The sequence below is a fragment of the Patiria miniata genome, unplaced genomic scaffold (genome assembly GCF_015706575.1).
Source record: "Patiria miniata isolate m_02_andy unplaced genomic scaffold, ASM1570657v1 HiC_scaffold_4, whole genome shotgun sequence".
Lineage (NCBI taxonomy): Eukaryota > Metazoa > Echinodermata > Asteroidea > Valvatida > Asterinidae > Patiria > Patiria miniata.
In genome coordinates, this window is record NW_024037071.1 from 7,096,407 (window position 1) to 7,121,168 (window position 24,762).

Consider the following 24,762-nt stretch of genomic DNA (forward strand, 5'->3'; position numbering starts at 1 on the left):
AATATCTATATAACTGACTAAGTTTAGGGATTCTATTTCTTTGTTATTGTTAGTTGTAGGCTACTGCCTTGCTAATAATGATAAATTGATAATCATTTAAGATCAGTCTTCAAGATTATATCATCATTTTACAATCACACACAAACATTACAAGTATATGTGTCTGATAATTTAGGGAACTTTACAGTATTTTTTTAAGTTAGCTGAATCATTCTGTCGCCAAGGAGGCGTTTCTTAATCAACCACACGAAAATTCTCTGAGACAAATTGTCCAGCTGTGCTGGGTATATTATATTGAAAACCATGTATTCTCAGGCTGCTGGGCCGGACCAAATTGAATAAAACAATACAAACTTATTTCATGGAAATAATGGTCCCAATGAATTGTCCAATGAATCTGTTTCTTTGGATCACGAGGGAGAGTAGTTAAAAATATGATGTGGGGGACCTCCCATATGGGGGCCACTGACCAACACTGAGTATGAGTTGTGGGTAGTGTTTTTTGTACTTTACATCATGGAGCTATGCTTACATGTATAATATCTCCTGTAGTTCAGTAAAACAAAAATCATACCTGACTTTTTCCTTAAATCAGTCATGTTCTGTTCTCCCTTGTAGCTATAACATTGCTCTGGATAGTACAGACTCGGAGTACGGAGTCATCGAGTGTGTGCCAAAGGGAACATTTATTGGTAAGACTTGAATTTCTTCCACTGTAACAACTTTGTCTCGCCTGTTATATGACATTTTGTGCGGAAAATGACGAAAATAACATGTAGTTGAATTGAATAATGAATCGTTACCCTGAAAGTAACTTTTCCAGTGTCAATTCTGGGTTGACAATTAGCTTGTTTTTTTCTTCCATAACACATTTTGTTCAATTTTGTTCAATTTTGTTTAAGACTAATCATTGTTATTATTTTAAACTGGAAATTAATTCAGATTTTGAAAGTGAAAAATTGAATAGCCATTACGGTCGGTAGACATAAGTGAACTTTGGCCAACTTATATCTCATACATATCGACCTCCCGCACGCCGGCCAAATTTACAATGATCAATAAAAACCAGGAACTATAGCTATCCCTAACAGTCCTGAATCCTCCAATTTTAATATAATTTTGCACACCCCCTAGGGAGTTAGGGTTAATGCAAGTCAATCCTCTTTCAATTGTTGCCTAACTCATAAAAAAAATTCTTAACACTCTTGCAGTCATGGCATCACCGTAGCTACCAATATGTAAACAGATACACAATAGCTTTGTCATGTAAAGCTCAGCTATTACCATCAGGCACTTGATATCAATGGGGGAAAAAAACAAGATTTATGCTTGATTTCATTGATCGTGTTGATATAACACCCCCTAGAACTGTGACAGTTAGATACACATTGCTTTCAAATGGATACCCTGGCTTTTTTTAACATGTTTCAAAAGAGCATCCGTCAGATTCCTGGTTAGTGTTACGACTTCTGGTTATTGTTACAATTCCTGGGGTTTATTTTAATTCGGAAAGCTGCAATGAGCATGGCACAAGACTTAAACAATGCTTGTTTTGCATTTTTTTTGTTTATACCCGAAGTTGTTGGCTCTTAATCGCAGGAGTGAAGACATTTTACATTCGTCCCTTTGTGATCTGTGGACAGAACTTTTAAAACGGTGGTTGTGTTTCAAATTCTGTAACTTAAAAAGTACATGAGAGATTTGAGTGATTCTTGTACCAAAAGAAAGCTTATGAATTGGGCTTTCATATCCTAGATTTTGAAAGTGCTACATGCAGAACTTCACTGAGAAAGTGGTCCTGACATTTGTGTTTGGGTATTTTTTTACTCACCCTTTCTTACAATATTGAAATACTGTATACTTCACCCCTTCCCCTTTTGGGAAAAATATACTTGATCCTCTTTCCCCCCCCCCCTCCCCAACTCCGCCCCACTTCCCCCCCCCCCCGAAAATTGGATTCTTGATCCACCCTTGTTCTTAACACATAAATAAAAGTCACGTTTACAGTGTTGAATATGGCCAGAAAAATTGGGATTTGCTGATACATCCTCGTGGTATATTTCTACCCAAGTCATCAAAGAGTTACGGCAGCAAACACATAATATTTTGTGTGGTATTGGAAGTATAAAGTTGGATTAATCAAATGATAAGACACTGAAACAAAGCTGTTCAACCAAAGATGAACAATCTGTTTGGAATCCTATATAGGACCTTATAGGTCAATCATCCTAGTCCTACATGTCCCTATATAGGATTCTATAAGATGCCTATTAACCTATAGTTCAATAAGACCTGAAAAAATCCTTTGGGACAACCTATATAGGATCCCCTGTGATTTGACCCCAAAAAAACTATAGGAGAGCTTTATGTTTTCTTGCAGGATTCCCGAAGGATTTGTTTTTGGTAATAACGGGGGCATTTACCCTTCATAGCAAAGCTTCCAGATGATAAATTAATGAAAAACATTTCCTTTTTTTGCAGCCTCACAAACTGTCAACTACCTCATTTCTGATCAATACGGTCGTAGCGCGACCGATAAAGGCATCCTCAAAGTTAGTGGTCAGAATGAAGTCTACCTCTTCCAAGCACATGCCGGTAAGTGTTCTTGATTCTTTAAGCTGTGGCATAGCAGCTCAACAAATCATCATCTTCATTTATAGTTCATTAGTTAGTTATTTAGTGGCAAACATTGACATCGTCTATTGCTCCTACATATTTTTACCGATTTCAACCCAACTTCGTCAAAAGTGTGAGTAGCCCAGCCCCAATGTGTCACATGGCCAAACTGGGGTCAAAGGTCATCAGGGGTCACTAGAATAAAAAAACCTGACTTTTTTTTAAACTCAAAACACTACTCTGTCCAGAAATTACATGGCACAATCTCATGACTCATGCATGAACCCGCTTTTTTTTATCCCGCAGCTTCCGAGATATTTCTTAACGAGCTTGATTTAGAATGCAAAAGATCACGCACATTTTTCAAATATTTGACTAAAATTATTATCTTTTTCTTGGAGGTGGAGATCAATCGTGCATTGCTAAGTTCAATCATAGAGCAAGGAATGTATATTTTCTTCACTGGAAAAAAAACCAGTTGTAAACATTTTGTTACAAGTGTATTACATTGCATAAGCCATTGTTCGTGTGATAATCTCTCAAAATTACTTTTGTCTACATTGCCTTATCATGATAAGGTGCCTTTGTTTGCCAACTTTTAAGGCATTTAATTGAATTAAATAAAAGAACCAATCCTTTGCACTTGTAAGTGCTATAAGCCCCAGCTTCTAATTAAATAGCACTCAATTTCTTAACACTATAGCAACACCCAGCCATTCCAGAGATAACCATCCATAGCTGTCAATATGGCTAAGCCAGAGATAACAAAGAATGATCACATGTGCAGAATGAATGTGATCGGAATTATGCAACAGTTATATTCTGCCGTTATATATGCAACCGTTATATATTGTGAGATGTCAAAGCAATCAATGTAGAATTCTTGAAGTGGCTTGGCTTTATAGACAGCCAAGAAGGATTGCTGTTCTTGATCCTTAATGGAAGTTACTTGTAGTGTTGTTTTTCTGAGGTATCTTTAGTGTATTGATCGCCAGCCGATTCTATTTGTTTACGTCTTTAAGCCTAAGCTGATTACCGGATAGAGCATTTTGAGGGAGTGGTTTGGTTTAAGCATGGAGGTAGAATCATTTCAAGCTGTCCTATTGGTTCCATTGAAAAGGTCAGGTAGGCAGGACCTTGCTCTCGCAAGATGCCTTAAACTTTTCAGGAAATAAACAACTACTCACAAGCCCCCCCCCCCCCCCCCATTACAAAAGCTCTTACTTTATCTTCCCTGAGATTGAATTACAAGAGTGTTTCGTGAGCTACTCCTTGAGAAACGGGTATTAATCGAGATTTAAGATTTGCAGTGAAGGAATACATCATGGTACAGTTTGTTTGACTGGTTCCTCCTGTCAGGGTGTTTGAGCGTGCAACCAGGCTCTTTGCTTCCTCTCACCCATACACTGTAGCTGTGCCGAGATGTAGAGCAAAGAGCTACTCTGATAGCGTTTTCCCACATTCTGTATCTCTTTGGAACTCCTTGCCTAGTTGCTGTTTCCCTCCATTCTATGATCTAGCCTCTTTTAAGAGAAATACCAATTCACACCCAAGGGCGGATCCAGAACACAATTTTGGGGGGGGGCAAAAAAATTTTTGGTCCCCCAAAAAAGTGGGTCAAAAAAATTACGGCGTGGGGTTCGGGGCCCGCTAGGGCCCCGAAAATTTTTTGGATTCTAGATGCTCTGTGGTGCGATCTGAGGCAATTTCTGACCACTTCAGCCAATGTTTTTTGAGGAAAAGATGGTGGTGTACTCATTGCCTGCCTTTATTGCGATGTCACATTAAAAAAAAAAAAAATTGGTTTCGTTTTGGGGGGGGCCATGGCCCCCTTTGGCCCCCCCCTGGATCCGCCCTTGTTCACACCTCCAGCTTTCCTGATTATTCTTTTCTTTTCATCGTTTCTCCTTTCTAGCCCTTTGCCTAGAGTGGCTTTTATAGCCGTGCTTGGCGATTGTTCATAAAAAAACACAACCTGGTCAAAATTAAGAAAATGGCAGCAAAGTTATCAACACCAAAACAATTCCTAGTATTTTCAGCAATAATTATTTTGAAGGGCCTAGATGGGCAAAGATAAGTTCATTTTATGCAGGAAAAGTTGAAACTGTGAGTGGCCACTTTAACTATCCATCAAATATAGTGAGATTTTGAATGTGTGCTTGTCTTTAAGGGATGGCGAAGTGCAGGCTGTGTTGAAACATATATCTATTCCTGTGCAAATTTAATAACCTTTCTATTGACTTCACTATATCTTTTTGAAAAAGGGACCGCACCAGCCAACAGTTGACCATTAAAAACAACAATAAATTCACATCAAGGCGTTTCACAAATATACGCGAATATACCAGGTCATCAAAAAGTGCCATGTGAGGTCCACATGAACCCCAATAAATAATTAGATAACAGAAACAGCTCCTTTTATGATAAGGACCCTCAGAGATGATTCTCCTCGAAACCACACAGGACGGAGCTGCAATTACAATAGGTGACAAATATAAAAGGCAAGGACGCAGCCAGGGACATTTAGAAGGATGATATTGTTTGTTTAGTCGGTCCGTTTGAAGGAATATTGTGCTGGCGAGACATCATAAAGTGGCTCCCTTCTGATTTAATTTGTGATTTCATTCATCTGATACTAGTGTTCATTCAAAGACTGCGTGAATCACATTGAAAACATCTGACAGCCTACAAGCCACTTGTTACTGTGCCGCGTGAAGTGTGAAATTGCTTAATCTAAGGACATGTTTTTGTCCAAGTGGGTAAAGAATTGTATGAAAGAACGTAATAACGAGAGATACACACTATACCGCAAGTTTTATTGAGGCACAGTCAGCTTCAGATCTTCACATTTTTGGACTTATTGGTTTCCATTTTATTCAGGTACATGTAGTTGAAGAGATGGGGCTTATGCTGTTTTTTTTTTGGTAGGGCCCTAACCTTTAAGCAACTATAGCGGCCAGAGAAATTTAGTACTGAAATGCCCCTGGATGATGCAGATAGCCAACAGTTTAGACTTTTTTTTTCTCGTTGAGCAACACATGAAAAATAAAAGTCTACATAATCTGATACTGATAGCAGTTTAGGAGTAGACCATTTAAATAAGATGTCAATTTTGCATAGTTAGGTGGTTTAGAATGAAAAGTTGCGTATATGAAGAAAAAGTCACAACATTTGCCTCATGAAAGGGAATACATTTGCAAACATCAAAAAAACAAACTACCAAATTATTATGAAATACCTTACTGGACTGTTAGTGAATGACAGTCTAAAGCATCCTGTAAAATCATGGCACCTGGTGTGCTGTCATTTTCAAGAAAAGTGGTATTTTTGTTACAATTTTTAATGCTGGTTGAGAAAAAAATGGCTTTTATCAAATACTGCCCCCATGCAGTATACCATATTTAGTTAGTCCGCATTTTGTTTGCAATCGATTACACGCCTATGAACGGGTACAAATTAAGCCAGCTAGACTGGTTCCCTTATCTTATAATTCCCTGACATCTATAAATTGCTCCATTTCATCTTAAGTGGGGTCAGGGAAACAGACTACAGGAACACGATTGTTTTTCTTGGTTTTCTACGAACACAAAACTTCAAACAAGTCAGTGTAACATTTTTTGCTATAGCATAAACTACTTTACCCCCAAATCCATATCCATTTTTGAAAATTACAGCAAAAGCAAATAAAGTGCCCCTTCTAGAACTTTGAAAATATTTTTATATTTGATATAAATCAGGAAGGGCACCATTTCAAATGGTTCGATTAATTATTAATATTATCATCTGCTTTTGATTTCCTCTGACTTAAGATGTACTGGATGTCAGCCCTAAGCAAGGCAGCACGCAAGGTGGCACAGTACTGACCATCACTGGGCGTTACTTTGATGAACGGGACACTGTCGTGCTAGTTGGAGGTAAGAAAATGAATTCCTAACATTTAATTAACGAATATTCAGTGCAAAGAGTGCATTTTCTTGTAATTTTAGAAAGTACTAGATGTGCATCAACTAGCCAATGTACGCTTTTTCTTAATTTGCATACAATTCGGTGCCAACACCAATTTATGACAGAATACAACGATATCAAAACTTCAAAGGGATATTTTGCGAATCGCAAATACGTCCGTCGTAAATACATGTCTTTATGACCAGCCACCTGTGTCACAATACAATCCGTTGCCATGATACCCGTTTGGTTTATCTGTGTTTGTGTCAATCGCTTTAATAGTCGATCGCCAACAGAACAATGAGAGTACCATGACCTGCGATGGCTGAATGCATTAGCCCCCTATAGTGATGGCCTGGCCCAAGGACTAATTAGCGGGGGATTTGTACTATTGATCTACTATGGCCATAGACCTCTCATTATGATCAGCGGGCACTAAGCTTATTGCTCGTTGCTTGTTGCCTGGCTTGTAAGGCCTATAGAACCTTAAGCCTGCTGTTTGGAGATTTAACAATTCAGTAATCTCTGAGGAAGTACACAGATTATCATTATGAAACATTAATACAGTCTATAATAAAAAATTACACAATAACAATTGATTTTTCCAACTTTCACTTAGGAGGTAACTCACTGAGTATACAGTGTTTATACATCGGTGAAAGGCAAAACCTTATTTGAAAAATTGAAAGATTTCACATGATTGCATAAAGCCATAAATTTATCAAGAGAGTAGTTCAGCTATTTAAAGGCAGTTTTACTACTTTGGGGTTTTGTTTGTATTTGGTTTTATGCATTAAGAATTTCTTTTTCAAATTATTAAATTTGCAGATATACATGTAACTTGTTTACCATGAAACCTATTACTACGTAGTCAAACCATAGTTCCTAGCTCCATGGTCAAAATAAGGTTGTCAGTTAGAAGGAAAGTCGAATGTGCATTTGAAGAGGTTACTTCCAAAACATGATTAAAAACAAAAAGTTGAAAAGTTGCACAATTATGTTAACTTATAGAGCATACACAATCATTACAACAGCTGTTTCTGAACTACCTATTTAGTTTTTTTTTATTCTTAAAATGTGATATAACAGCTGTCGAAACTGACTTTGGGCAACCAGGACAGTGCGAGATTTTAAGATAAAACAAATTGGCATTTATCACATTTTTGAAACAATCTCTTCATTTTCAATTAGGTCAACTAAACATTTTCATGCATACACCAGTCTTTTCTTGAGATTTTAAGATGACGAGCTAATATTGTTTCCATATCACTTCCTGTCTGTACACTGTGTATTATGTCACCATGATTGTCTGAAAATGAAAATGAGTTTGGAAATGGCTTTGCTGTGAAATAGTATACAAATAATGAATGTTGTGAGTGCAATGGTAAGAATAATTTCATGAGGTGACAGATGAAATGTTCCATTCCATGAGGCGAAGCTGAGTGGAATGGAACATTTCATCTGTCACTGAATGAAATTATTCTTTCCATTGCACGAACGTGAAACATTCATTTGTTTTATATAACACCTTATATAAATCCTTGTCATCTGATTGGTTGACTTTTAATAGCCAATTTATTCAGGTTAAAAACTGTTTAAAAGTTCGACAAGTTCATCATATTTATATTAATGCAAACTGTTCGACAGGTTAAGAACAATCATATTCAATTTATCTCAATTTAAAACGGCGCCACCCCCAGCAGCAGTGACACCGTGTAATGGAAGTTCTATTCACCCTGCAATAGAACTTCCATTGCACTGTGCGCTGCGCGCCACGCGCGCGCCGTGCGTTGGTACGAATAATTCAATGACATGTGATCAACGATCCACCAATCAGATGACGGGGATTTATTCAGGTGTTGTATAAAACATGTTTTTGTTAATACTTGTTCTCAATAGGTGTTCCTTGTGAGATTTTCAACATAAGCACTACAGAGATCCTGTGCGTGACGGGAGCAGCCCCTCCAGCGCAGAGTGCCTACCCTGGTGGCAGGGGCATGAAATATGAAGTCTGGACAGACACAGCTGTCGGGTAACTACCTGCTTCGTAGCCGTTTTTATCACTTTATTTCAGATGAAGAGTAAAATGAGCTATTCTAATTTTCTTGTTTTTTCTTCTCCACGACCTAAAAGTTCATTATAAAACATGTTCATTGAATGAAAGAGCATGCTACAGTGTAGTGCGAATGCAGTGTTCTGTCTGTTATAATTATCGTCGTTGTCTTCAAGCTAGCTTGAATGAGCAATCCTGATTGGTGGACCCATGGCAACCGTAGTGTGATATTATCCCAAATACCACAGTCAGTATACCACTGCGAGGATTGCGCTATTTTAAGACCACTAGATAGGACTACCACTAGACTTGAAATCAAGTCTGTAATGAGTGGTTTTAATCGCGTCCGCTGCGCGCGACTGCCAAGCTCTGTGCCGGGGGTACGACGTACCGCATGCTGTCCTAGTAGTGGGGACGCTACGTACATTTTTGACCCCATGCATGTGCGACCCCATGCGTGTGCGACCCCATGCGTGTGCGACCCCATGCGTGTGCTGCATGACCATGCCACGCAGTAGTACATGACTTTTGCATAAATGGTTGTAGCGCTCACGTTGCATGAACGGCGGTGGTATGCGGATTCTGGCGCTGATGACGGACATAAACCACTATAGACTTGTCATCAAGTCTAGACTACCACTGAAAAATGTACCGTGTGTGCATTCCATCTTTACATCAAGTTTGCTTTAAAATATCCCACTCGTGCTCATGGAGCAAGGAAAAATGAAGTGCATCTGTGTTCCATATGCCACTCGACTTTCAGTCAAGTCAATCCCACTTTTTCATGTTTCGTTATGTATGCTCTTGAGAGTACTTTAAGTCTGAGATCAATAATGGTATAGTAGAATGACACAGAGACAGCTCTTTAGATACTTTCGTCTAAGAAATTAGGGTCATGTTTCAGTTCTCAGTCTAGCTCTAGTGACCTTGTGTAAGGACTTATGTGTTACACTATCGTAATACATGCGTATGGGACACAGGTGCACTACACTATTCTGTGTTCCACTTCCCCTCATGGATAACTAATAATGTCTTGCAATTCTTTTCTCTGTCAATTCCTGTTTATCATTTAAAGCTGCAGTCCATCATTTGCAGCTATCCAAAAAGTAACTGATGTAATTATTGTTGAAAAACATACTTGGTTGAAAGATAGTAAGGGAACTAAACTCCCTGTGAAATTATTCTTTATGGCATGCTGTCATTTTGAAGAAATCAATGAAAAAGGCCTTTCCAACGGTGCGTCTTAAGACGCACCATTGGAAATTTCCGTTTCCGTTTTATATATTCGGCGAAGCGCGCGCAAGCATTGACACGATGCACACACGCACATGGTTGCTATGATTCATCGGATCAGTGCGCGACATCGCACAGCTGCAATCGGCTCAGTGAGAACGTGTCTCGGACGCTGAATTCAGGCCCAATTCAAAACATGATTCAGCAACTTTTGATTTGAAATTGAGATCCTAGAATGTTGTTTTTCTCGAAATATACAGCTGAAGCTGAGCTGAAACTTCATCAGGTTAGTTGTTCAGTACCGTTCTTTAGATTTTGAGCACTTTTGTTGCTTCAAACGAACAAAATGCACAAATTACAAATGATGGACTATATCTTTAATGAATTTATTTGATTCCGTCCACAGTCTGGATAATGCCGTCTGGAATACTAGCGCCGCAGACTACAATTCTACTCATGTCATGGAGGCCAGCTCCACGCCAGAGAACGTCCTGGGCGAGGAAGATAATTTCATCTCACGACTCGTCGGTTACTTTGTGCCACCTCGCAACGGGGAATATCAGTTCTTCGTACGAGGGGACGATGTTGGGTCCCTGTGGCTAAGTACAGATGGATCTACAGATAATCTGGTATGATTTGTGTGGGTTTTTTTTAAATACAATTTTATTTATTTGGCTGTTTATTTATGGAAATTTGAGGAAAACTCACAAATTTACAGCTTGTTAGAATTAATTAGCATCCATGGCTTCAAACATTGAATTATTTAAAGATCGCTAATTTTGAATAATGCTTGACTCGTGAAGCCCACATTAAGTAATTCTGTTTTCAACAGGCTTTTTTTGTTAGCTTTTTGGGTTTGCGTAATTTTATAGTAATCGGTCTCAGATAGAAAGTCCTGCTCTTGAAGATTTCATGAGATGGTTGTCATGTGTTCAAGGATATATCTTTCAAATTTTATGCCCTTAATTTTTAAATTTTTTTTTTTTTTTACCTTTTTCAGACTGAGATTGCTTATATGACTAGTTTTCAAGCAAACTGGCATGCGAAAGATAGCCAGGCTTCCGAGAAGATTAATCTCACTGGTGGTCAGAGGTGAGTAATCAAGCTTATTGGGTCTGTATTTTAAAGGGCCCATGCAATGTAATATGTTTTAATGCAATCCAAGAAAATGCACCTTTGTGTCCCATTGAAACTTACTTTAAATTTTCGGTTTGCCGTTGTCAAGGGTATTTTGGTGTCTTTTGGGTTTTTTGTTAATGTGAATTTCCGTATTCATAAGGCAGAAACCTCAATGTTACAGCTTTTTTAGCACCAAAAAGTTGGTAGAATTTTGGACATTTTGCTGTCGTAAATGTTCTTATTTATGTTATAAGTTGAAATTTGTCACTGTTTTCACGAACTGACACGCAAGTAGATGTACTGTGCATGCAATTCGTGAAGTAACACCCCTGATTTTTTTGGTTTTCACGAAATGACACGCAAGCAATGTTGGGGACAAACGATTTGGAGCAAACAGTTCGAAAGGTGTGACACATATTTACTCCATCCATGCACTTGTGGTGATAAAGAATTGTTTTGCGTAAAAACCTTTAAAGTGGTGAACTGCAATCTTGGCTTTAACAGATGCTTAGTTAATTAGCAATTGAATAATTAAGACGGGTTTCAGTTTGTGCAAACAAAATAACGGCTTCTAGACTTGCATGTCAGTTCGTGAAAATCAAAATTCATTAAATTACGCATTACTGTACGGTGTACGAGTACTCTGGGACCACTAGGCAGGCCAGATTATTCAACAGGCACAGGAGGCCTACGATAAAATTTCAGGGCCTACGAAAATACCAGTGTGCCATAAAACACACACATCCATACAGACACAAGAACAGTTTTAGTGTCTCTCTCTAATTTTTCGATTTTGGGAAAGCTTCAAACTAGCTAGTACATAGTTGACCATGGACAATGTGTGTAATACACATTGTAATAAGTTGTAGCGAACCCAATACATGTCCTACATTGTACAGGCTTTTAGAGCTATCAGTTTTGGCCTGGCTTGGCTAATACAGCTTAGCATGTAGCGTAGCATCAACATGAAATGCAAGGCTCCAGCGCTGACCAGAGCTGTGAAATTTGTGCCAGTGCCTAGGGTGGAGTAGGGCCTACGGATCACTGGTGCTTAGGGCCTGTGGAACACTTAATCCGGCCCTGCAACCTGGTGACAGTTTGTGGTGTCAGTGATGATGCCTCACATTTGATCATACAGAAATACGTTTTGACTTTGATTCTGTACAGCTACTACATGGAGGCTCGTCACCGGGAGTACGGGGGTGACGATTTCATTCAGGTGGGCTTTGCCGCCTTTGACTCGCCCCTGAATACCTTCAACACATCGACCGCAACCAATGAGATCCAGGATATCACGACCACGTCCACTGTCCATGAAGAGCTGCAGGTATGCAAATGAGGATGAAGTTGACTCCTGATTGGCTGATCAGCTGATCTCGACTGTGTTGTGTTTAATCGTAATCCTAGATAAGCTTTGGAAATCTGAAGCTTATAAGTGTTTAGAATTTATGTGATCAACTGCTCTTTATACCCAGTATCGTTATTCAATGAGGACTTGGATACACCCTATGATTGGTTTAACCATGGTCAGCTGAGATTTAACTCTATTCATAGTTATGCAAATGAAGACAATGACCATATGTGATTGGTCTGAACAGGATCGTGCATTGATTCAGAAATATGCAAATGATTAGAGAGAACACTCAGATTAGCATGACCAAATTTCCCTTCTAATAATACAAATTTCATCGTCTTTTCTGTTGCGTGATCACAGAGAAGAAAAATAATTTGTGAGAAACTTTACATGGATCTTTTTGTATCATATATGTCCTCTTTTTGACTCCACAGACTCTAACGATTGAGGGAGGTTCTTACGAAACTCAGGAAGTTTATGTTGAGCTGCCGTCGTGCCCAACCACCGTGGCATTCAGCAATGAGAGCGGTCAGTGTGACTTGTCTGGAGTCTACAGGTTGCAGTTTGATGGCCAAACTACAGGTAAGATACAGGGGATAGTAATCCTGTCATCACAAGTCAATCACAAGTCATCACAAGTCAATCACAAGTCATCACAAATCATCAGAAGTCAATCACAAGTCAATCACAAGCTACCACAAGTCATCACAAGTCATCACAAGCCATCACAAATCATCAGAATCATAAGTCTTCACAAGTCAATCACAAGTCAATCACAAGTCATCACAAACCACCACAAATCATCACAAGTCAATCACAAGTCAATCACAGGCCATCACAAGTGATCACAAGTCATCACAAGCCATCACAAATTGACAGAAGTCAATCACAAGTCATCACAAGTCAGAAACAAGCCATCACATGTCACCCAGACTCGAGTGACAAGTTGTTAAACTGAATTGTGACATTGACACTGTCATTTGTTTGTCTCCTATGTGATCTGATCTTTTACGTGATCTGGTTTTTTAAAATTTGAATTGAACGATTAGTAATTGACTTACAACCTTTGTGGCACACAAAGCAAAATAGACTAAGGGCCAAATAGATTATGAATTTTTCAGAATTTTCTTTTTCAATTTCACAAAGGGATTATAAAGTTTGAAGAAAAAAAAATTACTCAACTAGGTTAATTCAGTTAATTGGTAGTGTCTATGTATTGGAGTATTTACGGCAGCAGCACCGACTTGTCAAGATAGAAATATTCAATATAATGAAGTTAATTTTAAAGGGAGTTTGGGTGTGGGAAAAGTATTTGAACAGAAAATGATCTGTAGACTTTGAAGATCACTTTGTCAAGATTTGGCTGAAACAGCTTTGAAAGCATTGGTATGATCAAGTTATCAAACATTAATTTTTCCTAACAAGGTGACATCAATGTGACTGCATCTGCTGCAGAAGTCGAGGCAGCATTGAACCTCATCCTGGACCCTGACACAGTTGGTGTAAAGAGGTCCAGCGATGGCTACACAAATACCTACACCGTTGAGTTCCACATTGCCCAAGGTATGGAAAAACAACGCCAACTGTCATTATTTTCAAAGGTTTTGCAGGAGATGGTTATAATTTTTATGGGGAAATGTAGCAAAATTAGCAAGTAAGTAAAGTCTGTCACAAGCCAATATGGCGCGCAAGCCAGCGTTTATCTCCAGTTTCCTTGGTATGAAAAGATCGAGAATATTTCTATTCCCCCCTGGATGGGATGCCAGTCCATCGCAGGTTACTCCCCAGCTAATGCTGGTACCCATATATAGCCTAATCCTGGGTGGAGAGAGGCAAGTTGGGAGTGAAGTGGCTTACCCAAGGACATAGCATCTGGCCAGTAGCTGGATTCGAACCCCTGACCCTCTGATCATGAGTCATCCTAACCATTTGTCCACATTTTTAGCTAAATAAGATCCAAAGTAATAAATGTTGAATCTTTACTTGGCAATATATAAAAAGCTTCTGCCCCTTCTGCATTCAACAATTTTGCTAATTAAGACACAATTTCAGAGAGTCTACATTCATTCTTTGCGTAGGCCTATGCTGAGGTAGTATATGGGCACAAAATGGCACCTGCTGGGAGATAGCAAGCTGATGTACCACCTTGAAAGTCGTAGCGCATTGTTTCAACTACATACACATCTAAATAAGGCAAATAATTCTGTTGTCAGAGAGTTATGAAATTTTACATGCTGTGCAGAAAGACATCCTGCACGCAAAGACACACCACAGGTAATGACATAATTCTGAATATAAATATTGTTGTCATCAACGACCAAAACCCCCCCACTTTTTTCTCACTTTTAGAAGGAATTGCGTTAATGACTGTGGATCAGGATGACCCCAACCTGGTTGTCATGGTAACTCGGGTCAAGTCCTATGTTCCCGTTGAGTTGAGTGAGTTTGCCCTCCTGTACGATGGGATAACCTCGGTGCCACTGTCTTCAAGCTCAACGGCTGAAGAGGTATTAACACAAATTTGAAAAAAAATATTGTTCATTTCTGTTATTTTTGTTTTCAACTTTGTTTGTTTGTGTATTTTTAATGGAAACATTCAGATTTTTTATAAGATGTAATTTCTGGAGCACCGCTCATGCATTAACAGTTTTGTAGCAATCAACTTCACATTTCAACAGTGAAAAAAAATTTCTTGAATACTGGGCTCATTCTAATAGAGTTATTTAATGTAAATTTAATAAGTGAGTGAATTAAGGGCATGTTTTTAATTGTGTGTGTATTAATGGAAGTTTTTAGTGTAAAATTTGAAGTACCCATCATAGAAACCAGACCCTAAAATTCAAATCCCTGAAGTTGCTGTTCAGATTGTTCACATGTTCGCTTGATAATACTGCCACATTGATGTGTCAATTCAGCAAGATACAAGTGTGTACAGTGAGGTTTTTAGCTTAACGATGTAGAGTTTCCCACAAATAACATTCCAAACCTTTTCTTTTTCACTGTCTGAGAAGTTACTACATGTATTGTGTAAAGTTGGTTACAGGTACTCAATTTCATAATCTGGAACCGGTTCCTGACATCAACAGTCGGGTACTCGGGTACCCAGTTCCGATGCACACCCCAACCGCTACACCATTGCAGCAATAGTACCATTTGTAGGGGAGTCAGGTTGGTGTAGCGGTACTTTCCTCGCCTTCCACCGCTGTGACCCGGGTTCGAGTCCCGCCCGGGCCAATATGTGGATTGGGTTTTCAGTCCCTACCTGATTCCGTGGGTTTTCCTCAGAATACTCTTCTGGGCTTTTTTCCCACCTCTAAAACTGTAATTTCTTCACATTGTCTTCTCTTTACTGGGACCCATGGGAGATCAGTGGATTCCACTGAATGGGCTACCCAGTTAAAATAAGAAATGAATAAATAAATAAATAGCGTTCACGTGTCTGTCATATCTCGTGGGGTGCTGTGGTCCAATGGTTATGGTGTTTGACTTGTGTACCGTGGTACATTGGTTCGATTCCTGACCGTTGGAACATGGTGCTTGTGCTCTTGAGCAACGCACTTTACCATTATTGCTTCGTCCTTTGGATGGGACGTAAAGCCGTAGGTCCCGTGTGTTGTGTAATGCACGTAAAAGAACCCAGTAACACATCGCTAAGAGAAGGGGTTTGCCCCGGTGTTTCTAGCAGTGGCTGCAATATGCACTGCAGCACCTTGTAAACCATTATAAGGTACTACATAATGGGTCTCATATTTCTCATAAACTTTATTTACCTTTCTTTAAAATAGACATAATTTCCAGCGCCTTGCGTACCTAATTGTTGGTAGATACGTGCGCTATATAAGACTCCGATATTATTATTATTATCTCTCTCTTTGCCACCTTTGAGAGGGTACGCATGTCGATGGAAAGTCAATTCAAACGTCATCATTTCCGCAGGTTCAAAACGCCCTCTTGGAGATGTTCAGCGTCAAGTGTTCCACGTCCGGAAAGATCCGGGGTTACTACGTGCAGGACTTTGAAGGGGATTCCTTGGGCTGGATCAATGGGGAGGTCATCAATAACCAGGAGCCGTATTGCGGCCGCTATTTGGTCAAGAACCCATACCACATCTTCTATGCCGGCAGGACTGTGGTACCCGGCAGCAGTCAAACGGTTGAGTCCTTCGATGTCAGGCAGCATGATCAGGTGAGTATATGCAGCACATTTGAAGAGTTTATTTCCAAAAATGCGATAAACGCCATTTTGGTCCCTGTAGCTAGAATGCTGTCTTCTCCTGGTTGTCCAAAACAGTCAGTTTCGGCAGCTGTTATGTAGTTAATCAAAATTTAACCAGTTTTGCGCCGGGTGACTTGTACACACCCAAAGGTTTTTGGTATTCAGAACGGATGACGGATACACACTCAGGCAAGGGCGGAAATCGCTCCTTGAACGTGGGGGGGACAGGTTTTTTTTTTCTCCCCGAAATTATATTACTCACAAAAAGTCACAGGCTGAACGGACAACTTTCCACTCGTAATATTGCCATGGGGTATGGCAGCCATAGCGATAGACTTGAAATCAAGTCTGTAATGAGTGGTTTTAATCGCGTCTGCCGCAAGGGCAGATCCAGAACACAATTTTTTGGGGGGGGGGGGCCCCAAAAAAGTTTGGTCCCCCAAAACAGTGGGTCCAAAAAATTACGGCGTGGGGTTCGGGGCCCGCTTAAGGGCCCCGAAAATTTTTTGGATTGTAGATGCTCTGTGATGCGATCTGAGGCAATTTCTGACCACTTTAACCAATTTTTTTTTGAGGAAAAGATGGGGGTGTACTCATTGCCTGCCTTTATTGCGATGTCACATAAAAAAAAAATAAAAAATTTTCGGGTTTTTTTGGGGGGGGGGGGGGGTCATGGCCCCCTTGATAATGCAACAATATATTTCTAAACCTCATTGTGTGCATCGGGCATTTTGTCATTGCGGTTCTATAACCTTAAAAATGGGCACAAACCGCGAACGAGTTCGTTTTCAGGGTGATTAGTTAAACTACAACAAACCACATGGGCCAAAAGGAGCTAACGTTTACAGTCGGTGCGCACTTCATTTTTTTGAAGGGGATTTACAATTATTCGTAACAGTTTCAACTTCCATAATTACTTAAATATTACTCCTTTTATTCAAAGACAGTTGCAAAAGTACTATTATTATCTACAATGTTATACGCTTTTTACTGTAATTTTAAAAACAGGACTGCCAAATAAAATGGAAACTTGAAAATGATCGTGTAATAATTACCCCCATATTTATAATGGTGTTTCTTCGTAAGCCAGATGGGCTACTATTGGCCCTCGCTATGGAAACGTCATGCATACGCATTGTAGTAGCTGCATATATGAATATTCGCTTGAAAACGTCTTAGTCAAGTAGTTAGACACAGACTGACCATGCCGCGCGTTAGTGCATGACTTTTGCATGAATGGTTGTAGCGCTGACGTTGCATGAACGGCGCTTGCATGCGGATTTTGGCGCTGATCAATGAGGGACATAAACCACTATAGTCTAACGACTTGTCATCAAGTCTACCATAGCGATTGCGGGCCGGAGTGGGGCCGAATTTGTATAGGAGTAGCAAATTATATGATGTACGCAGGCAACATTGTGTATAACGTATACCGCATGAACCAACACGCACGTACAGTACATGTACGTGGGTAGGCGTACAAGAGCTTCGTCGAACCGACAAGAAAACCAAATTGGTTCTCAGCCACAAAGCGACGTATCAAACAGGCTTTTCCCTAAGACTCTGCCATGGTTGGTCACCCACCCACACCTACACATGAAAACATGGAGGGGACATTCGACATTGTGTCCCCCTTTACCATATTCATGGGGGGGGACGTGTCCCCCCTGTCCCCCCCGGGATTTCCGCCCATGCACTCAGGGAGCGAGGCCAGAAATATCTGTCTGCGACTCGCTCGTAGCGAATGAGGCCAGAGAAATGTGAGTGTGCTGCCCGAGGGTGGTGGCTTCAAACTGCCTGGCATTCAGGGTGGTGGTTTCAACCTGCCTGGCATTGAGGTCGAGTGAAAAGTAATCCTGCGCCTCGTTTCATTCTTGGCATGAACTGGTTAAGAATACAATAAAGCGAAAAATGCAGTTTAGAAATATTGTTATTATTCTTTGAAGTTTCATAACCGAGCAAATTGTTAAACTTGTTTCCACATGGATATATGGCCTTTTGGGGGAAATAAAGTTGTTTAGATGAGTTTAACATAAATCCTTGTAAAAATAGTGATTAGGTTGTATGATGCTTCAGTTCAGTTTGTTTTGTGTCGTGGGTCACACGGAATGCAGTACATTATTCCTTTGTTGTTCCCCAGCTGTGTTTTGGTCACCGAGGAGGCATACAGAACTATATCCAGGTGCTCATCCACTGGATAGACCAGGAGTTCAACGATCGTAAAAATTGGCAATCCCTCACTGACAGCAATCTGCAATCCTCAGAGAGGTGAGTACATAGATAGGAGAACTGGGGGGGGGAGAAGGGGGTATTAACGATTTGGCAAACAGAAACTTAATTTGTCCTCCCCCATGGGCCACAAGTCGGCCATATTGGTTTGAGAGTAAGGTAAAATCTTCATTTTTGGAACGTGTGTAGAGAAATGAAAGCAATGTCATTACAAATTAATACCAGTCTCTTCTGATGAGTAATTTAAAATTAAACATGCTGTAATGTTTTAAGCCGCATTAAAAAGAAAGAAAGAGAGGCTATAGTGAATAAATAGTCTGGCACCATTCCATTCAGGGAGCACAACAAAAATGGCCACCTCGTGCATAAGGCCCATTTCCCAACACCCCACCTCCCAGCTACCCCCGTGTTACTGATTCCATTGTCTAATTATTTGCCGTTGGTCCTTGTCTGTTACAGCTGGACATACACCTGTCTGGATATTGGCACCTTGGTTCAGTCTTCCTGGGTCTACGGCCAACATTTGAGTGGAACTGCCCTGAGGTTCGAGCGCATTAGAGTGCGCGCGGTGGAGGGACAAGATTTGTTCCTCGACAATCTGTACATCGGAAGCAGCATCCCACAATGTGAGTACAGTAGCCCACCTCAAATTTATGTGACGCTCTTTTTTTTAAAGGTAGAATAATCACTTGTCATTTGAATGCTGTATATTCTGAGAAAACAATATTCTAAGGATCTCAATTTCAATTCAAAATGATAATATTCACGCTGAGTCATGTTTTGAATTGCATCAAATATCAACGTCTGAGACACGTTCTCATTCCGTCTACACGATGTCAGGCACTGAACCGACAAATTGTAGCGACCGCGCACACGTGTACGTCACAACACTGGTGCATCATACCCACACTTGCGCGTGATCATTCACGGCTTCGCCAAATTAAAAACGAACTACAGAAATCTCCAAAAATGTGTCTTTATATGCATCTTTGGAAATGACCTTCTTTTATTGTTTTCTTCAGCAATAACAGCTTGCTAGAAAGAACAATTTCACTGGCAGTTTCGTGCCGTTACTGTCTTTAAACCATAAGCTTTCCAACAATAATTTTGTCACTTAATTTTTGGATAGCTGCAAATGACATACTCTACCTTTAACATGAACAAGCAAAACCCTCTATTCTACACTACAAGTTTATTACTTGAACTGTGGAGGGTTTTAAAATTTTCGTGGTATATGAAAGTCAATTTCGTGGTATATGAAAGTCAAATTAGTTTTGAAATGTTCACATACTACGTTTCCAATTTTGAATAAGTGTCCACAAAAAAATTAAAATATACATCATGTGCCATTCAACAATCTTTCTTAATTCATTCTTATTGTTTTAAAAAATCACCACCTCTCCCAATTTAACAATTTATAAACCAACATACTTTGGCTTAAAATTTGGAAAAAAAGATTGGCATTTAACCTGTTCATGTTATTCCTTGCAGATGTGCGTGAGCAGCGCGCTGCCAGCCCTAACGGTGTATTTGTGTTGGACGCGTCCGTCACCAAGACTCACTTCAGCTTCGACATCACCCTGACGCCGTCCAACTGCGGCTACGACTTCCCGCTGCTGGAAATCAAGGACGCCAACGTCACCGCCAACGGCAGTGAGGTGGCGTGGTACTGGACGGAGACCTGGCCTGCAGACACCATGATCTCTGTCCAGCGGCAGGTGGCGGCTACACCGCCCATTGGCGGGACGTTCGAGATTGAGTTGTACGGCGTGAATTTCAAACGTAAGCTATTTTTCTTCCCCTCTTTTGTTCAGCATCATTCGCAAACTCTGACACTGTGGACTGATTTAGGGAAGAATGCAGAAAAAATTAGTATAGGTTGAGAACTGTTACCAGGGCCCAATTTCACGGCTCTGCTAACCACAGCATTCCAAGCTTAGGGATCACCATTCTGTGCTAACCGCGCTAGCAGAAAATTATGCACTAACCCTGTAAGCACAGAATCCCTAGTTACGGAATGTACAACAGACATATAAATGCATAGGCTGCCAGGTCCTATTAAAAATAAGCATTTCTTGATCTACACGGCGCCCGACTAAAATCAAAACTATGGGCTAGCTCACCTCTCGGTATAGGGATTTTACACACAGTTAAAGAATTCCAGCCAAAACATTCTATGAAGTTATTTTTCGGTTGTAAAAAAAAATTGCTTGTGTACTAACTAGGATTTACATAGATAAACAACAATACGTTACCCAACATTTTCACGCAGATTTTGAGTAACACAGCCTATATTACCCAAAAAATGTATGTGCTGTATGTAAATGTATGTACTTTACTAAGCACGTACCTGCATTGATCGTGCGTCGCATGATTAATGTGCGTCGTCAACAAAACGTTTTGCCCATACTTTTCCAATTCAGGGTTGGCGGTCTATGTGTTGATCGATAGATGACAGTTGTATACCTTTGTTTATCCTTGACAGCCCCTGTTCAGTTGTATCATTTTATATATTCTTAACTTTTTGTTTAATGTCAAAAGATGTAAAATAAATAATAAATAAATAAATATGTATGTGGGATGTACGCATGCAAATTTGCTTACTTAAGTTTACTGTAAGCACAGATTTTTTTCGCTACAGATTTTTCGCAAACGATTAATCAATAAATCAAATTACCTTCCTATTATGGGGGCGTTTCCCCGAATTCCCCAACAAACAGTTCCAGCCCTGGCCACGGCCGACCAGCTGAAGGAGGCCCTCCAAGCCAACCTGGACATCGGCTCCTTGGAAGTCTTCAGAGAAGGCAGCTGCTCGGGTTACTCCTGGGAGGTGGAATGGTTGTCCAAGGGAGGCAGCCAACCCCTTATGAAGGCAAGTCTACAATCGTTAGAAACAGTCGTTGTACAACAGTGATGTCACATTAAGGCTAGTTCCTACTCAATGCCAAAGTGAACAGGAATTTGTAATGAATGTCCAGGCAATTTTCACCGTTGAGTTGCAAAAGTTTGACAAAAAAGTTCATCTTCATTGAATTTCCCTGCAAACATTTCGTAATTTCAAATTTTTGGGCTTTGCATATGCATTCACTCAAAGTTTGAATTGGTCATAATAAGAAGGTTGAAAACACTGACCAAAAGCAAATGGCAAGAGAGTGGCTCGATCAGGCTGGGTTAGACAGATAGTCCCAAAAAGAAAAAAACAGAACCCGTAAAGTGCCCTCTTTTTCACAGCTTTTTTAAATGACATCACAAATATTGATACACATTTAACAAGTAATAGTTCATTGGCTTTTCAACAAAAAAAACCTTTCCAATCAGAAACATATTTACTGAGTTATGGCAAATTCCAAAAAAAGTGATTTTTTTTTTCTCGTTTTGTCCACAGTCTTTAATAATTGTCACTTATTAGGAATGAAATGGATTTGGGGTGACAGTAGTTTTGCTTTCTTTAATTTAAAAAAAATCCTTATTAATAGTGTGTTACCTCCCGAGTGAAAGTTGGAAAAACCGATCTCATTAGCTCTCTGGTCGAGTGGTAAGACATCTGCACTAGAAAGCAGGAGGTCGTGGGTTCGAGTCCCACCCGAGTGATTTTTTTCCAACTTTCACTCGGGAGGTAACACACTGAGTATACAGTGTTTATAAGTCGGTGAAGGGCAAAACCTAATTTGATTTACATCACCACAATGCAAAAATTCCATCTTATGAATTCATAGATGTTTACTGTTTTGCTCTGTGCTCTACTTGGTTGCCTCCTTCACAAGTGCAAGTTTCGGCCCTTGTTCCCATTGCAGCAATCAAGCATCAGTTGCCGTGATCAAAAAACTGCATGATAAACGTTTGATTGATTTGTGATGACTTGGGGTTGACTCAATAGGCCTGAGACCTAATGAGCTCACGCTTTGTTTACATGTTTGCTTTCCTATGTGGTAGCCGGTCCCTACTTCGTCTGGCATCCCGACTTTGCTCCCATAGGAAAGCGCATATGTGAACAAAGCCATTACGTCATTATGTCTTAAGTCTATTACAACTCAGACTATCACAGAAATAACTTCTCTTCATTTGTGAACCATCAGGTGAATGGTAGCGAACTGACAGGTGTGGAGGTTAGCGTCGGTGCTCACCGGGTGGAGGAGGGACACGTGTTCTTTGGTCCCATCCCTGGCGAGTTCCTGAGAGTTGCTCATCCCGAACCACAGGTGAGTCCAAAAATATAAGCACCCTGATTTGTCACCACTACCTTAAATGGAACATGAAATAGATACACAAAGATCTGTTTGTGAAAATAATGAAATCTTTGAACTGTATGAAAATAGTTGGACAACCTTCCTTGGTTTCTTTTATATTTTAATGTGCACACTTTTCACTAATCTCAATATAGAGGGTGTCCCAATAAAAGTTGTGCAAGCAGATATCCTTTAATTTCTCAAAAATATCCTTAAATTTCTCAAAACTACTTTGAGTATTTAATCTTGATGGAGCATATTAGTTATACTTTTGTGTATAATCAGTAAAAATGCCATGAACAGATTTCCATGGCATTTTTACTGATTATATACAAATGTATAGTTGATATGCTTCATCAAGTTGAAGTACTCATGTTTTAGATTTTGAGAAATCAAGGGATATCTACTTGCACAACTTTTGGGAGCATCCTGTACTTGCTGTTTCCTGACACACAAAGCTGTAGCTGCGATATGCCAGACATGCATTCAGGGACTATCTGTACAAATTATGAACCCAAAATGTCAGTCATCATAACATAATGCTCAAAATGTCAGTCATCATAACATAATGCTCAAAATGTCAGTCATCATAACATAATGCTCATTTATTGTCTGTACCAGTAGTGTAATATTGAAAATAAACAAAAGTTACTCAAGAAAAACACAGACAATTGGAATTAGACTTCGACTGAAAAATAAACTCATTTGGTGGATGCAGTAGCTTGAAACAAAGTCATTGCAGGACAACTACAGATACTCTCTTTTTTTTGGTGGGGGAGGAATACCCAATTTGACCAGAACAAAGAATGTGTAAATCTAAAGTCTTAAATAATTCTTCTCTGGAATAATGAATGAAATACACACTAATATAAAGTCAATATAATTAATGGAATGAATTTGTGTTTCCCAGGTGGAGGTCATTGTGAATACGATCCCGTCCAGCTGCTCTGAAGGCCAGTGCTCCTTCCAGTACAGCGACGACGTCACGCCGAAAATCATGAGCTCAACTCCAGCAAACGGTGAGTTTAAAATATATCAAAATAGATGGATATATCAAAAACAAAAATTCCCTTGGCCTACCTTGTGCTAATTACTAATTAAATACCTCCTCCTGTTCATCCCCACAGGCTCCGCCTACCACAGCACTGTCCTGACTCTGAGCGGTTCCGGGTTCAGCACCAACGCCGGTGAGAACAACGTCACCATCGGCGGTGTCATCTGTGACGTCACCTCCTTCAACGAGACATCGGTGTCCTGCTCTGTCGGGCAGGCAGCAGCCGGCCTGTACAACGTCAGCCTGAAGGTGGATGGCCGCGGTGACTCTGATTATCCAAATGGTAAAAGTGATTTCTTTATAGACTCCTTGCACAAATACCCCCTCAATGGCTACAAAGAGAGAGTTGGGAGGGACTGATGACATCACGATGGGAGAGAGAATTCGTCATGTCAAAAATGGATTTTTTTTTTTTTTTTTTTTTTTTTTTTTTTTAAATTATGCTTTAAAACATTGTACTTATTAAACCATTTGAAAGGTTTAATTGAAGGAAAAACACTATTTTGTATTGTATTGTATTGTATTGTTTTATTTTCCATGTGTCACAAATTAATAAAATGCTAATGCAACAGTTTATTTACTACAACAATAACTAAAGTTAATAGAATGCTAATACATGTAGAACACCTTGATCAATTAAACATAAATGGTGATAGATGGGGGAACCAGGAAAAAGCCTAAGCTTATACAGAGCCTGGTCCCGTTTGTGAATAACTTA

General features: G+C 39.8%; 1 protein-coding gene across 2 annotated transcripts in view; it reads left to right on the top strand.

Annotated features, from left to right (window-relative positions):
* Nucleotides 1-24,762, top strand: part of LOC119739628 (fibrocystin-L-like) — a 95,168-nt gene that overhangs the window by 19,958 nt on the left and 50,448 nt on the right. For both annotated transcript variants that reach the window (XM_038214619.1, XM_038214618.1), the window contains exons 8-25: nt 619-692; nt 2,482-2,595; nt 6,426-6,530; nt 8,461-8,593; nt 10,254-10,476; nt 10,848-10,939; nt 12,134-12,293; nt 12,755-12,902; nt 13,746-13,883; nt 14,670-14,827; nt 16,257-16,505; nt 18,676-18,803; nt 19,224-19,390; nt 20,256-20,546; nt 21,485-21,636; nt 22,841-22,963; nt 23,901-24,009; nt 24,118-24,327. In XM_038214619.1, the coding sequence (XP_038070547.1) occupies nt 619-692; nt 2,482-2,595; nt 6,426-6,530; nt 8,461-8,593; nt 10,254-10,476; nt 10,848-10,939; nt 12,134-12,293; nt 12,755-12,902; nt 13,746-13,883; nt 14,670-14,827; nt 16,257-16,505; nt 18,676-18,803; nt 19,224-19,390; nt 20,256-20,546; nt 21,485-21,636; nt 22,841-22,963; nt 23,901-24,009; nt 24,118-24,327 (2,774 nt within the window). The remainder of the gene's footprint in view (nt 1-618; nt 693-2,481; nt 2,596-6,425; nt 6,531-8,460; nt 8,594-10,253; nt 10,477-10,847; nt 10,940-12,133; nt 12,294-12,754; nt 12,903-13,745; nt 13,884-14,669; nt 14,828-16,256; nt 16,506-18,675; nt 18,804-19,223; nt 19,391-20,255; nt 20,547-21,484; nt 21,637-22,840; nt 22,964-23,900; nt 24,010-24,117; nt 24,328-24,762) is intronic.